General features: G+C 27.5%; 2 protein-coding genes across 2 annotated transcripts; one reads left to right on the top strand and one right to left on the bottom strand.

The window, feature by feature from the left end:
* Positions 1 to 377: 377 nt before the first annotated feature.
* LOC108859254 (uncharacterized) lies at positions 378 to 1,856 on the bottom strand. The gene is made up of 4 exons (XM_018633139.2): positions 1,625 to 1,856; positions 1,252 to 1,359; positions 983 to 1,087; positions 378 to 834 (listed from the first exon to the last, which is right to left on the bottom strand). The coding sequence occupies exons 1-4, from the start codon at positions 1,725 to 1,727 to the stop codon at positions 593 to 595; spliced, it is 558 nt and encodes a 185-aa protein (XP_018488641.1). The 5' UTR covers positions 1,728 to 1,856; the 3' UTR covers positions 378 to 592.
* A 6,019-nt stretch (positions 1,857 to 7,875) lies between these two features.
* On the top strand, positions 7,876 to 9,366 carry LOC108857127 (uncharacterized). The gene has a single exon (XM_018631062.2). The coding sequence runs from the start codon at positions 8,010 to 8,012 to the stop codon at positions 9,234 to 9,236; it is 1,227 nt and encodes a 408-aa protein (XP_018486564.2). The 5' UTR covers positions 7,876 to 8,009; the 3' UTR covers positions 9,237 to 9,366.
* Positions 9,367 to 16,041: the final 6,675 nt, after the last annotated feature.

Here is a 16,041-nt window from a genome sequence, read left to right on the forward strand (position 1 = left end):
CTTATAAGTTATAACTAGCATTAACGTGTCGTAGCCGGCAATCTAGATCTAAGAAAGTGTCAAGTTGTAGAAAAAAATCCATAATTTCCGAAGAAACTAAAACTAATTAGTTACAGAAAAACTTGGATAGTTTTGTTATTTAAAACGTTTAGAACAACCAAATAGAAAATCGTGATTGGCGGAAATAAAATCCTCGCGTAAACACGACTAGATCAACACTATTAAAATTAATTTTACAATATTACTTAGTCTTAGTTTATTCTAAGTTTCTCTAGTAGTATGAGATCCTGCATTATACATTAATCTGCCTCTCAAGGCTTCTTTAGTCGTGTGCCAAAACAAGTCTACCAATATTCAAACTTTCGAAGTTTTAGGTATGCCCATAATCAACCATGAATAATATTTTATATATAGATACGTTCACGGTAGGTCACCATACAACTTGTCTCTAGACGAGGTTTTCTTGAGGCTAATGAAAAGATTTGTTTCCCAATAGGAAACACAAAAGAAGTCCTCTTCAAGTCCCATCTAAACACCACAGAGTTACATTCACGAAACAGCTAACCTAGAGACTAACAATGAATCCAAGTAGTCAAGTCTCTTCCTTGTTCAATCTCCCAAATGATCTTTCAGCGAATATCTTCTGTTCCCGAGCTTTCTTCTTTGCTAAGGCTTCTTCATCGAGTATTTGAACAGGAAACCACTCAGGCAACTTGATCGAATCCTTGTTACGGTAGTTCTCCAACATTTCTTTTGCTTTATGGCCGGCATAGTTAGATGCAGTGCCCATAGCAGCAAAAATGACAGAGTACCGCAATGCACCATATGGACCTCCTGGAAATTAATGATAGAGTCCTTTCAGTAGATTCAGATGACAGAGTTATCATTCTCATTTTCAGCTTCTTGAGAGTAGTATTAAAGACAATCAAATCTTCAGGGAGTATCATACAGAGGAAGACAGAGTGAAATAGAATAGAAGAACCTTGAAGTCTTCCAAGCAAAGCACCACTGAAAAGCCCTCCAATAGTTGAGTTCAACACATCATCATGTGCTGATCTTCGAGTTATCCTCACAAACTCACGAGCTCCTAACAAAAAAAGAAAGAAAAGACAAAAAGATTACACTGACATCAAACAAGGTCCACATTGTAAACATAACAGTCGAATCCAATAGTGAGGAGGACACAAATGGAGAAAGAGCAGACACGCTTTAAAGAGATTGTTGTTGCACATTACAGCAAAGATTAGGTACCGCAATAGCAACCAGCGACGATGGCGAAGTTGGTGGCATAAATAGTGGGAATATTGGGATAAGCTTTGCGGTGTTTAGAGACTAAACCAGCTCCTCCTCCAATAACTCCTGCACATTAATTAACATTCTTTTCAGACAACACATGTTCTAGTACTTTTATGCTATGATTTCTCAATTAATCCTTATGAACATCTTTTCAGACAATACTACATTACATGTTCTACTGCTTATGAGCCTATGATCCACACAACAACAAGCTGCAGAATAATAATCCAAAACCAAAACCAAAGGCTTCTAATTTGGATACTCAGAAAGAGATGAAGCTAATGTTACAGAAGAAGAAAGAAGAAGCAGTGAGAGCAATGCGCGGAACCTGCGAGAAGGGTAGTGATCAAAACACGCTTCGTCGGAGTAGTTGGCTGCACAATCGTCGTCGGAGGAGATAACGGCTGATTCTTTCGTTCACCGGCCGCCATTTTGACTCTACAACGGGGCTAGAGAATCCCCTCTCGGAACGCGGGCGGACAGTCCAATCTCACTGATGTATTCTTTGATTCGGGTTGATCCGAACCTGACGTTGAACCCTAATCCCGGACTCGAACTTGACTCCATCTTAACTCTTACTTAATTGACAAATGATCCTGCTCGATTCTTGAAATTTCACTTTGTTCCCAAATGTTTCAAACAAATTGGAAACTGGCCCGTTTTCTTTCTTTTACCTTTAGTGGGAAGACTAGCTATTTTCCCAAAAAAAAATATCATATAGCACAATATTTCTTCCAAACTATCACTTCATCTATTTATACTATTATCTATGAAATGATTTTGCTGATTTGTCACATTCTCCATGATTCTAGGTAATTTTGCTTATTTATCATATTCTTATTAGTTCTTAGATTAAATCATCAATTTATTAATTTATATATAAAGTGATTTTGTTGATTTGTCACATTCTCCATAATTTTAGCTAATTTTGCTTATTAGTTTTTAGATTAAATCATCAATTTATTAATTTAGATAATATAAATATTTTGAACTTTCTAATTAATTTAAATAATATAAATATCTCAAAATTTCTAATTGTAATTATGATTATAATTATTTTAACTTTCACGAGATTCTTATTAGTTTTTAGCTTAAATCATTAATATATTAATTAAAATAATATAACTATTTCAAACATTCTTAATTGGAATTACAATTATAATTATCAAGTTAGGACCAATTCTTATTTTCATATGATGTAAGATGTTTTAAATTCTATAGTTTAATTTTTCTAATTCATTCCAAGTTGTTTTGATTGTAGTTTTTGACATTTGTATTTATGTACTTTTGATATTTGCATTTTCTTTAGTTGGAGTTCTATGTTTTTCTTCTTTCTTAGTGTTTGAAAGACTATGAACAAATCGTTTGTTACATGGAATTTGAAATTATGTTCATAACTTCGGTAATTATTTCATGTGTATGTTTTATTACTGTTTAATCTATAAGAAAAATATGTTTTGATATTAAGTTTAGTTGTATATGTAATCATGTTATGAACATGTGTTTAATGGTTTATTTCTAAAACGGCTAAATAGATATATTTTAATGAATAATTAGATTTATCATTATATAATTAACCATAAATTAACTTTAATAATAAAACTGTCATTTTCTATTTTTCTTTAAGATGAGTCGATGTATATATTGATCAAGTAAACAAATGAAAGTTTTTTTTAAATTATTATTTGAACTTTAGTTTTTTCCTTTTTATTTATTTTGTTCTCATTCCGTATGTTTTAATGTTTTTGGTAATTCAATACATGTTTTTGGTTCAAAAATACAAAGTAGATTAAGAGAGACCGAAATTTCACATTCTTACTTTATTCTGTTGTGTGAAATATTTTTGATATGTAACTATGTTCTCATGGTCTCATAGTTTTATAGCATTCCTTTGTGTTAAGAAGACGTAAACCAAAATAAAATTAAGTAAATATGATTAAGAATATAAAAAAATAAGTTATCATGATCTTGAAATTATAATACATATTAATAACTATTAATAAAATGATTATGCCCGCACATGCGGGCAAAATACCTAGTTCTAAATATCTCCAAAATAAAAGTTAGAAACCTACCATGAAAACCTAAGCTTAATACTTATCTATACTATTATTTATGAAGTGATTTAGCTTATGTGTCATCTTCTCCATGATTTTAGGAAAATAATATTTTCTATTACAAAAATATTTTAAAAGATAAGTTATATATATATAGTTGTTATCTGGAAAATAATATTTTCTATTATAAGAGATCAAGACTTAGAACAATTTATAATTGAATATTAATAAATCAAAACATGATTTTGTTTATATATCATGTTTCCCATGATTTTAGATATTTTTTCTTATTATATATTAAAAATAATTTGAGAAAGAATTTGTTTATGTGTCATGTTCTCCATGATTTAATGTATTTGACTTATTATTTAATTAAAACGAATTTTCTATTAATAATAGTAGGTTATATTTTATATTAGCTAATTGATTATAAATTAATATGATAAATCATCAAAAATATATTTTAAAAAGATAATTGTTATATATATATATTGTTATCTGAAAATAATACTTTCTATTATAAGAGATTAAGACATAGAACAATTTATAGTTAAATATTAATCAATAAAAAGTGATTTGCTTATATATTATGTTTTCCATGATTTTAGATATTTTTGCTTATTATATAATTAAAAATAATTGTATATTTAATTATATTAGATTATAAGGTATATTAGCTAATTGGTTACAAACTAATATAATAAAATAATTAAAATGAAACATGTTTAAAAAAATTAAGATAATTCTTATATATATATATATATATATAGTTATCTAGAAAAAAAATATTTTTATTATAAAACATTAAGATATAGACCAATTAAAATTAAATATTAATCAATCAAAAATATTTGTATAAAATATTTTCTAAAATATTTCTAATATATAAGTATTTTTAAAAGTTTATCACAATAATAAACATATATATTTTGATGATTCATTTGAGAAGTCAGTTTCCTATGTGTCGCGCTCACGTTAACTCTCACGATGGTTGATTACATTGATACCCTTAACGAATTAAAAATATTACATTTAAATACTATTATTGTTTTTTATTTAATTTCCTTTTAAAAAAATTTCCATATAACATATATATTAAAAAAGGAAACCGTTATAAATTTTAAAAAGAATTTAAAAACGAAAAGATATGTATATATAATATGATTTCATTAAAAAGGAAATTTCACAAGATAGTAATATTATATTTTAAAAATATTTTTAAATAACATACAATATACTTTTAAATTAATAAAATACTTAATTTTTAAATATTTTTTCTTAGATGAATATATATATATATATATATTGTATGTAATGTGATTTCATAAAAAAATAAATTTCAGAAAGATAATGGATATTAGAAAAAGAAATATTATTTATTTTAAAACATAATTTTAAAAAATACAAAAATATATTTTCAAAGTAATAGAAATATTTTGATATATGATATATCTATCTAATTTCTTAGATGATTACATAAAATAATTAAGTAACATAAACTGATATATGTTTTAATAATAAACATCTTTTGATCAAATAATTATAAATATTTTAAATAACATAAAACTATATACTTTAACGAGGTAGATATATTATATTTTTTATTATTACAATTATATGTTTTGCTAATACTAAATTTGTTTTAAATTTTATGTTTTTACATTTATGGAGTTTAATATAACCATAGTTAAAATACCAAAGTAAATATGAATTCTCATTTTTAGATTATTTAAAATAAATTTTGGTTTACCTTTCAATAAATCTAAGACATAAAATATTTAGAATTTATAAAATATTTCAATTATTGTAAATATTGATATGTGTTAATGAGCTTCTAAAAATGTATCAGTTATTTATGTTTGTAACTTTATATTGATCATATTTTCTTTTATAATATATATATATTTAAAAAAATGATCATATAATTTGATAAATATTATGATCATACATGCACATTTAAACGATAAATAAAATTAATTTGATTCAACTTAATATATATATATTATTATATTAATTATCAATTGGATTTTTGCTAAACGGAGTCTGGATACTTAAATTTAGTAGTCCGACCATGTAAACTATAAAAAATAAAAATAATTATATTTCAGTTTGAATTTGAAAAATATATGTAACTCAATATACTCACAATATGAGTGATTCGACTATCAACCTTATATCTAAAATAATAGATTAAAATTAAAATTAAGAAAGACAACAAGCAACCTAAATGCAAATAAAAAATTAATCAAAACTATAATATATTTAGAATAAAAAATATTACAGTTGAATTGAGAGAAATAAATGCAATCCAATATACCTAAATGATAACTAAATCAACTAGATATAACATATTTAAAATCATATGTCTAATTAAAGTAATGGAATATTATTAATATAAATTATGCATAAAAATCATAAATTAATTAAAGCATATAGCAATCAATTATTATAGTATATTTATTTTATAAATATTTATATCCGTGCATGAGCACGGGAAAATCACCTAGTATATATATATATGGTGTTTGATTTAAACTTTATGTTAATCATAAATAACTATTTATTATATTGATTTTTTAAATTAGTAAAACATAAACTAATAATTATTTGTAAGTAGATTATTTCCGCATGTGCGGACAAAACATCTAGTTTCCGTATATTAAGACCAAAACCGTAAAATTTTTAATAATAAACCAAAACTAAACCAAATTCAGAAATTAAACCCAACTAAATTTAAAAAAAAACATACTCTACAATTCACATTGAACTTTTTCAGTTGAAACCACAGAACAGAAGGTTTTAAATATTTGTGAACCATAGTGGATGATCATTAAATGGTTACTTGGATCTATCTTCTCAAAAGTCAAAGAGAGTTTCTTCTCAAAAGGGGATGGAAAAATATAGCAACTCGTATTATCTAATATGCCGCTCTAAAATAAAACAAACTAAAGCTTTTGATCTTTTTATTCCTTCGTCAATCTGTAACCATGGCTGAATCCAAAAATCCCAAAAAAAATTCAAAAACCCAGCTTGAAGCCATAGTAGAAGTAGTCAAAGAAATTAAAATCATGAACCCACAAAGTTTCTTCCTTTTCTTGTACTGATTCATTGATGTTCTCTGATCATAAACCCACAAAGTGAAACTTGTCTTCTCTGATCCATTGATGTTCTTGTCTAAATATCATTAAACTTGAGACACCGATGACAGTTTTCTCCAATTAAAAGATTTGATTTATTCCGTAAAATTCAAAACATTACATTAATTTTGCAAAAAAATTACTGGGTGCATGTGCACCCTCTCCCCACTGAGTAGATTTGCCCCTGATCGTTTCTAGATATCTTGATCTTTAAATCTAATTATCCGGATATGGATCTATGGTCACAAACTTCCTTTTCTTGGATCCAACCGGATTGTCGGATCCGTATATTGTACCCACCCATGGCTCATTTTACAAACAATTTTCATCTGGCACCTCCTTGTTTTGTTTCTCTGTTTCATTGTTTCTTCTTCACAAATGCTAAAGGCACAACAAATTTTTCAATACCCTCCAAATATGAAGATTCATCTTTTCCTAAAGGTGAAATATTGGATACTTGATTAATTGGTTCCCTTGAGATTTAGTATTATTACGTTAAGTTGCATGTGTTTTTTTCTGTCTGACCGTTTGGTGGAGGAATGAAAAGTGAAACATAATATTGTTACTGCTGCATTCACTAATCACTATATGTAGCACTATCTCATTGATACCATGAGGTATTTCAGTATTGCTTCACTTTTACTCTCTCTCTAAACAACTTTGCTTTTACCAAATTTGTGATCCCCAGTGACTAATTGGAGAGAGATAAAAAGTAATGGTGGAGGCAAGTCCTCTTAAGATACCTCTCGGTTAGTAAAAAGTAAGATTTTAAGGACAAAAGAGATTGAAAAAAGAAGAACCATTATGGGTCCATTTAGAAGAAGTAGAAAAGAAAAAGTGAGAGACAAAAGAGCTAATAATGATCTGCACTTGAGTACCTATGATGTTTTTCCCATATGCAACCACTAAGAGTCTAGTCTCTTTGGTTAGTTACTTGTATGAACTAACCATCTCCGTGATTGAAGGTGTCTTAGGATAAGAGTACTAGTGTTGTTGTTGTACACTCATTAGAGCAATTAGGACATTCGAACACATTTTTTTTTGTAAAACTCTAGATTAGTTCTTAGCTAGGTTCTCCAGTGATGATCTAGACTTATAACAATTCACAAAACCGTCAAAACATGATCTAGACTTATCACAATTCTCAAAATGATATTGGCCACTTCCCCTATAGACAATTGTACAAAGTTTTGTATTGTTTTGATAAATCCGTTTAGACGTTTTTGTGTCAAGGTCAGGAACCTATAGACTGAGAAAAGGAAAAGGGTAATGGTGGTGGTTACTGAATTGACCCAACGGGTGAAAAGAAAGGTAACTTTCAAAAGTAGCTTTCTTTTTCTTGTCTATGTTTCTCTCACTCTCTCATGTCTTTCTTATATTCACACCACTCTTGCCTTCCAAATCCTCACTTAGATCTTCTATCTTTGTGCTGTGCAAAGAAAAAGAACCAAAAAAAAAAACACTTGGCTAAGCTTCTTTGTCGCCATTGACATCTCACCAAGGGTTTTTCCAGCAAACAATGTCTGAATTTGCCTTGTCATCATCTCCAGAAGAGAATCAAAACATGAAGAAGATTGTTTTTTCTTCTCTACTTCTTTCTTACTTTCAACTCTTTTGTTCGTTTATCATCTCTCACCCATTCTATTTTTCTTACATACTCTTCTTCTCACCTTACATGCTCAAGATTCTATCTTTTCTCTCACCGCTCTTCGTTACCACCACACTCCTGCTTCTCGCTTTACTCAGTACTCTGCATCTTCACGACACTTTTCCCGACTCTGAATCACCCGAAACGCAACCAGGCTTCCTCGTTTCCTTTTGTAGTAAGCTCGGTAGTGTCTTGGAGCCCAAGTTTGATGTCAACAATGAGGATGTTAACGAACTGGAAGCGTATAAGATGGTCGTTGAGGCTTGCTCAATGGACTGTGCGTCCAAGGATGAGAATATGGAGGTAACGTTTGTTGACAAATTCTGTAGCCATGAGGTCAGCATCACCGTGTCGAAAGCTCTAACCGATGAGAAACCAGCTGAGATCCCACCGCTCAAGTTGGAGGATCAGATGGACTTGGAGAAAGAAGACGAAACAGAGAAGTGTGAAAAGAAAGAAGTAGAAGAACATAAAGTCAAGCTAGAAAGTGACGTTGTCCTAGATAATGGAGAAGGGCAGTTTTGGAAAGAACCGACAAAAGAAGAATCCAAGGCTCAAAAAGTAGATCTTGTCGGAGATTGTGATGATGAAAGCTATGATCTCCCAAGACTGAGCGACTTTCTCGGAGAAGAGAAGAAAAGCAAAGTGAATGATCAGAAAGAAGAAGAAGATGTTTCTCTAAGGAGCTTTGGGTCAATGAGGAAAGAGAAAGAGTGGAGGAGAACATTGGCATGCAAGCTGTTCGAGGAACGACACAACGCTGACGTAGGACAAGGGATGGATCAGCTTTGGGAGACTTACGAGACCGAAACAGAGAAGAAGCAAACCGACGAAGAGAAGAAGGAAAACAAGAAGAAGCCAAAGAAGTCGATGATGAAGAAGATGAAGAGCATAGAGAAGAAGAAGGAAGTAGTAGTGGAAGAGGAAGACGATGAAGATGGGATTGATCAGCAGCAACTGTGTTGCTTGCAAGCACTGAAGTTCTCAACTGGGAAAATGCATTTGGGAATTGCGAGGCCTAACCTTGTGAAGCTATCTAAGGCCTTCAAAGGATTTGGAAGGTTTTACAATGCCAACAAGCATCCCAAGAAAGCATGAAGGAAAAATTTATAAACTTTGTATTAATGTTGATCTTTATATTATAAGTAGTCCGAGGTAGTTTTGCTTTTGTAGTTTCCATAGTTTTTGGCAAGTATGTAATTTGTATGCATAAGTTTCTTCATCTCTTTACTGGTTCTTATCACATTATTAATTTGTTAAACAAATAAAAAGACTCATAGGATGGAAGGATCATGGGTCCATTGTTATATTTCTACAGAAGTTTTGTAAGAAAAAAAATAAAACAAAAGATTAATTTATAATTTACATGTTGGTCTTATCTCTCTCTCAGAATCACAAATTTATGGTTCATTCACGTTATTAAAATAGTGCTTTTTTACTGAGTTGTTTTTTAGAAAAAAACTGAGTTTATATATATATATATATATATATATATATATATATATTGAAATAGTTTATTCAGTATAAATTATAGTAAGACGAGTACACCATTAGTAACACGAACCTGTGTGATATAGCACAGAAACTCATTTTATATAAAAAAATAAGCCATAATTTATAAAGAATTTATTTTTTTTAAATTCCCATCGAAGAAAAATATATATTACAAAAGTATCTTGCATACAATTATATTTTATTGATACTACTAAAATATATATTTGTTTTACAGATTTGGTTGTAACAGAATTTTAATATGTATATACTAAATAACATATAGGTCTTATTATCCGTTTAGTTAGATTATTTTGAGATTTTGAAATACAACTGGGTATTTTAAATTTCATATCTAAATCATACTATCATTTGGTAGTTTCAAATTTAATAGTATGAAAATTTTGAGACTAAATATTTTTTTTTTAAATTCCTATCGAAAAAAATATATATTACAAAAGTATCTTGCATACAATTATATTTTATTGATATTACTAAAAATATATATTTGTTTTACAGATTTGGTTGTAACAGAATTTTAAATATGTATATACTAAATAACATATAGGTCTTATTATCCGTTTAGTTAGATTATTTTGAGATTTTGAAATACAACTGGGTATTTTAAATTTCATATCTAAATCATACTATCATTTGGTAGTTTCAAATTTAATAGTATGAAAATTTTGAGACTAAATAATTTTTTTTATAGAAACTATCATATTTTATTTCTTTTTTTTTAACTAATTTAATTCAGTTTTGAGTCTTTCCAACTTATTTATTTTCGATTCTTTAATTAAAAAGTTCATAGAAAGTTTTTTAATTTTATTTGTACTGTTTCAAAAAGGTAGAAGAAAATGTTATGATTGTTCTAACATAACTGCTGCATTTTTTATTTTTATTTTATTTTACATGTTAATATTTCAAACCTTTTTAAAATTTAAAAGATGTCATTATTAATAGTCTAAACATATTTCAAGTTATTTAAGCCAAAAATACAGATATAAACATATTAAAACTTATCTGAAATATAATTTAAATTTAAAATAATAAAATTTTGAAACAATACTCATTTACAATATTTACAATACGACCGCTAAGTCTAACTAATGATCTGAATGGGTGCTTTGCTTTGTAGCATTAAGAAAACTGCCGTTCTTTTTTACTTTTTTGTTACTGAGAAAACTGTCGTTCTTCACTTCATAAAACTGGTTTATTTTCTTTTCATTAATATTTTACTTTAAACCAAACTGAGAATTGATTTTTTTCTTTTTTGTTTTATATTTTGTTAGAAATTTTTATTTTTATTTTTTAGTCAAATTTGTTTTTTTTTCTTTGTATAATATTTCTCTTAAATAATTAATAAGATGTTTTAATCTATACTATTAAAATTTTAATTTTTATTTTACAAAACATCCCATTTACTTTCCTTTTTTAAATGAAATCGTGTAATTAAAAGGGAATTTCGGCCACTTAAAAGCCCAATAGAGTTTTAAAATAAATTGACAGTCCAATTTTTTTTGTTCAATGAATTATTAAAACGAAATGGGCTTGAAACTTTCAGATCAATGGGCTTGAAATTTTCGATTATGTTTAGTAACTCATTTAAAATATACTAGATTTCGACCCGCCCTTAAAAATGGCGGGTATATTTTGTTGGAAAAATTATTTTACGTAATAAAAATTATGATTTTAAATAATTAATAACTTGAAATTTTCGATTATGTTTAGTAACCCATTTAAAATATATTATGTTAAACCCATTTATCCGAAAGTTATTAATTATTTGAAAGCATTATCTCAACTCCTTTCAAGTTATTAACTATTTGAAAGCATTTATTAAATGAAACCTCAAAATAAAATCAAGTTGAAATAACAAATGATTAAATAAAAAATCATAGTACGTGTCCGAATTATCTCAACTCCTTAAAAGATTAGTTTCATTTAAAATAAAAACTATATTACATAAACTAATTTAATATAGAAAATGTTTTGAAATACACAAATGAATTTTTCAATATAGAGAGTGTTGAAGATATGAAATATTTTATTTAAGTTAACAAAAAATCACTTTAAAATAAGTCTAACTTCGGGTTAAATAAATAAAATCATATTACGGGTTAGAATTATTTAGAAATCTTCTAAAATTTATTCATATTTAAAATAACAAAATAAGTCATATAATTAAATTTTAGATAAATTTCATAAAAATTTAAAATATATAATTTATCAAGAATCATAATTTTTACTACGTAAAATAAATTTTCCAACAGAAAAATACCCGCCATTTTTAAGGGCGGATCAAAATCTAGTTAATACTATTAAAATAGTTGGATCACACCTATATAAATATGTCATGTTCATGTTTTAATAGTATTGATCCAACATAGGACCAATGCAGAAGAATTATAAATGCAGAGGAAACTGCATGTAACCCCCCATTCACCAAATATATGCAGAACCTAAGAAAATTAATAAAAATTAAAGGTTTCGAATGGGTAATGCAAATAAAAAATGTAGATCAAACAGAACAAACACAAATCATGCAGAACAAATGTAGATCAAACTAAATTAATAATTTATTATCTTTAAAATAAATGTAAAAATTATTTTAATGAAAATTAAACATTTAAACAAAGTGGAAGTTATTATATATATAAGTAATAAGTAATAAATATCACGTTGAAAATAATAACAACAAATATCATCATTTTAATAAATATAATGAAATTTAAATTATACTAGACCTTGACCCGCCCGACCAGGCGGATATTTATTTTTTGTTTTAAAACTTTTTATTTATATTAAATGAAGAATTTGTAATATTTGCACATAAATTCAGATTGAAAATTAATTTTTTCAGTTATAATAAAAACCAGTTGGTTGACCCAAACCAAACCAATCCATAATCCTAATGGGTTAATAATTTGGGTGTTAATGGATAAATGGTTTTTATGGGTTAGTGGGTTTAGTGAGTTGGATGAATATTGGTTTGGATCAAAATGGGTTTATGAGTTACCCAATCCAACCCAATTTTTTTTCACGTCATCTTTTTTTTTTTCTTTCTCTCTCTCTTTTTTTTCTCACGAGACTTATTTTTTTTTCCCGATCTCCCGAGACCTCGAGACCTTCATCATCATCAATCACGACCTCGAGACCTTCATCATCAGTCACGACTTATCGATCACAACCTTCATCATCACTCACGACTTGACATTGATTACCCCTTCATCATCAAACACAACAACTCTGTTTTTTCTCTTGCGATTTCTGGGTTTCTCTCTTACCACATCTGCCTTTACGACACCGATCCAGACCTCTCCAAAGAGCTCCTCGCGATCGGATCCTCCAACAACAACTGCATACTCGTTAGCTCTAAAGGGTACGTTTGGTTTGGTGGTTTTGATGTGTATTTTTTTCTGGGTTTCAAAATCAGTGTTATAACTTTTCTGGGTTTGGTGTATTTGTTTGTATTGTTGTACCTTGAGTGATGATTGAAGCTATTGAGGTAGTTAATTTTCTCACATAGTCTGGAAACTTAGCTCATAATTGCTTGGTTCGACTGATATGTTCTGGTTTGATATGTTCTTATTGGAAATGCTTTCTTACTGGTTTGAGAATTGTTGCTTCATCTGTTGTTTACAGGAAGAGTACGTATCCAAGTGATAGCGTTTTGGGTTCATTTGTTGCTTCATCTCGTCTCAGGCTTCTCAAGCTTTGTATTTGAATTCTTTACAAGCAACCAGTCTTTGTGAATACAGACAAACCAACTGAGCCAGTGGACATCACAGTATAGCATGCGTATCAACTTTGCTAAGGACCGTTCGTTTTTACTTATTTCAACGAGGTGGATATGCTTGTGTTTATTTCAAAACTTGCAGTACTATTAAGAAGTGTTTTGGATTATGTTGAAGACTTGCAGTACTATTAATAAGTGTTTTGAATTTTAAATTTTGGAGTTTGAATTATTGTATTAAATATGTTGTGCTAAATATTTTGATGAGTTAAATTATATAATTTGTTAATTTCTGGTTAGCATTTTTTGTTATTAAATGTTAGTAATTTGTCAATAATAATTTTACTGTGATATGATAATTTTTTTAAAATTATGTTTATTAATAGCATTGTTAGTGGATCAACCCATTAAAACCACTAACTCATTAATTTATATGGGTTATGGTTTAGCCCAATCCATTTAGTTAATGGATTGGTTTGACTCATGATCCATAAACTGTTCAATCCATTTGGGTATGGGTTGGTTTGGGTTGGTTTACCCATTTTGACACCCCTACCAATGCAGAAGAATTATAAATACAGAGGAAACTGCATGTAACCCCCATTCACCAAATATATGCAGAACCTAAGAAAATTAATAAAAAATTAAAGGTTTCGAATGGGTAATGCAAATAAAAAAATGTAGATCAAACAGAACAAACACAAATCATGCAGAACAAATGCAGATCAAACTAAATTAATAATTTATTATCTTTAAAATAAATGTAAAAATTATTTTAATGAAAATTAAACATTTAAACAAAGTGGAAGTTATTATATATATAAGTAATAAGTAATAAATATCACGTTGAAAATAATAACAACAAATATCATCATTTTAATAAATATAATGAAATTTAAATTATACTAGACAATATTATATGAATTTTTGGTAATATATATATGGGATTAGCACATGATTTTTATATTAGTATACGGGTCAAAAGCAAAATTTTATATTAGTACACGATTGCAAATCACGTATAATATTTATAACATGTAGTTGTAGGATTACTGATAGCATAATAATTTTTCTACTATACCATATGCGATTTTTATTATCTTTAAAGGTGGTAAATTTAGAATTAGGAAATGTATTTATTAAACTGAAAAGACAGCATTAATAAAACAATAAATAATTTCGAAATTGATTTAATAGAGAAGAAAAGTTAAATTTTATATTAGGACAATACATTAATTCAACTGAAAAAGACAAACATTAAAATAGGTAATTTAATTTATATTAGGACAACACATTAAATCAACTGAAAAAAACAAACATTAAAATAAGAAATTTTTCAGTGGCATAGGATTGTAAATAACTACAAAAACTTAGGGGTATTTTAAGTGTACTTCTATTTTAATAATAGAGATGATTTTTTTTACGAATACAAATCCGGATATCTAACTTTTGGATATCCGCCTAGATATCGTACTATCTGTGGTATCTAGATCCGATCGCAAAATGTTTTTTTTAATATATATTTTAAAAAATACTAAGATGCTAATGATAAAACATAAAGTAAATATTTAAACAATATTTATAAATATATAGATGTATATAATATTTAAATATTAAAAATAAGATTATAAAATTAATTTTATTTATAAATATTAATATATCAAATATAGTTATTGATAAAATTAAAAATTTAATATATTTTAAAAATACATATCCATATATCTAGACTAAAATTAAATATTCGGATCCGGATTTGGTTTTAATGGATCCGAGATTTTATTATCTGGATCCGGACTCTCCATATTCTATCCTGACATTGATATCCATATATGGGGCCTTCGGATACATATAGTAAAATCTCGGATAATCTAGATCCGTATTTTAAACCAAATATAAAACATATATAAAACTAGTATTTTGTTTTATTTATTAAACTTACAAGATCTGCATGCATCAGCATATATAAAAATACTTGTTTTAATTAAAAAATATATTTGTGTGTATTAATATATGGGAAAATTGTCTTTTAAATCACGAACTTTCAAATTTGGTTGAAAAAAGCCTGAACTTTCTCTTGGACCATTTAAAGCATCAATTTAATTTGACTAGCCATTTTAAACATCAATTTAGTTTGACTAAACCAAATTAAGCACGACGTTAACTCGGATAACAGAATGATTAAACAGAGTTAAATGTCGTCTCTAATCTCCGTTAAGTCCAAAACGACGTCGTTTAAAAATCTTTTAAAAATATGCATTTGAGTGGAATCGAACCCGTGACAATAGACACACACATGTAAGGCTCAAACCACTAGACCACTTAAATATTTTTTAACATGATTGACTAGTAATAGTTAGTATTGTGAAACCTCCAAATCATCTTATTCAACCCTAAATCCCTAATTAATTTTATAAATATTAAAAATTGTAAATAAATTATTAACTATTCAAAAATTTGTGAACATTACTAAAAATATTAAACTTATAATAATTATTAACTTAACTATAATATTAAGTTTTATTTACAAGTATTATTAAAAATACTACTTATAATAAAAATCATTTTGTTTTATTAGTAATTAAAAATCATCTAGTAATTAAAATTATAATTAACAATCATTTGGTATACTATTAATTAAAAATTATAATTAATTATTATTATAAATCAGACAAGTTA

This window comes from Raphanus sativus, chromosome 5 (assembly GCF_000801105.2).
Source record: "Raphanus sativus cultivar WK10039 chromosome 5, ASM80110v3, whole genome shotgun sequence".
Lineage (NCBI taxonomy): Eukaryota > Viridiplantae > Streptophyta > Magnoliopsida > Brassicales > Brassicaceae > Raphanus > Raphanus sativus.

Excerpts from the sequence above, each read along its gene's own strand:
- LOC108857127 (XM_018631062.2), top strand. The coding sequence starts at position 8,010 with ATGTCTGAATTTGCCTTGTCATCATCTCCAGAAGAGAATCAAAACATG.
- LOC108859254 (XM_018633139.2), bottom strand. The coding sequence starts at position 1,727 with ATGGCGGCCGGTGAACGAAAGAATCAGCCGTTATCTCCTCCGACGACG. Across the intron at positions 1,360-1,624 it reads GATCACTACCCTTCTCGCAG|GAGTTATTGGAGGAGGAGCT; the intron begins GTTCCGCGCATT and ends ATTAATGTGCAG. Across the intron at positions 835-982 it reads TTTGCTTGGAAGACTTCAAG|GAGGTCCATATGGTGCATTG; the intron begins GTTCTTCTATTC and ends ATTAATTTCCAG.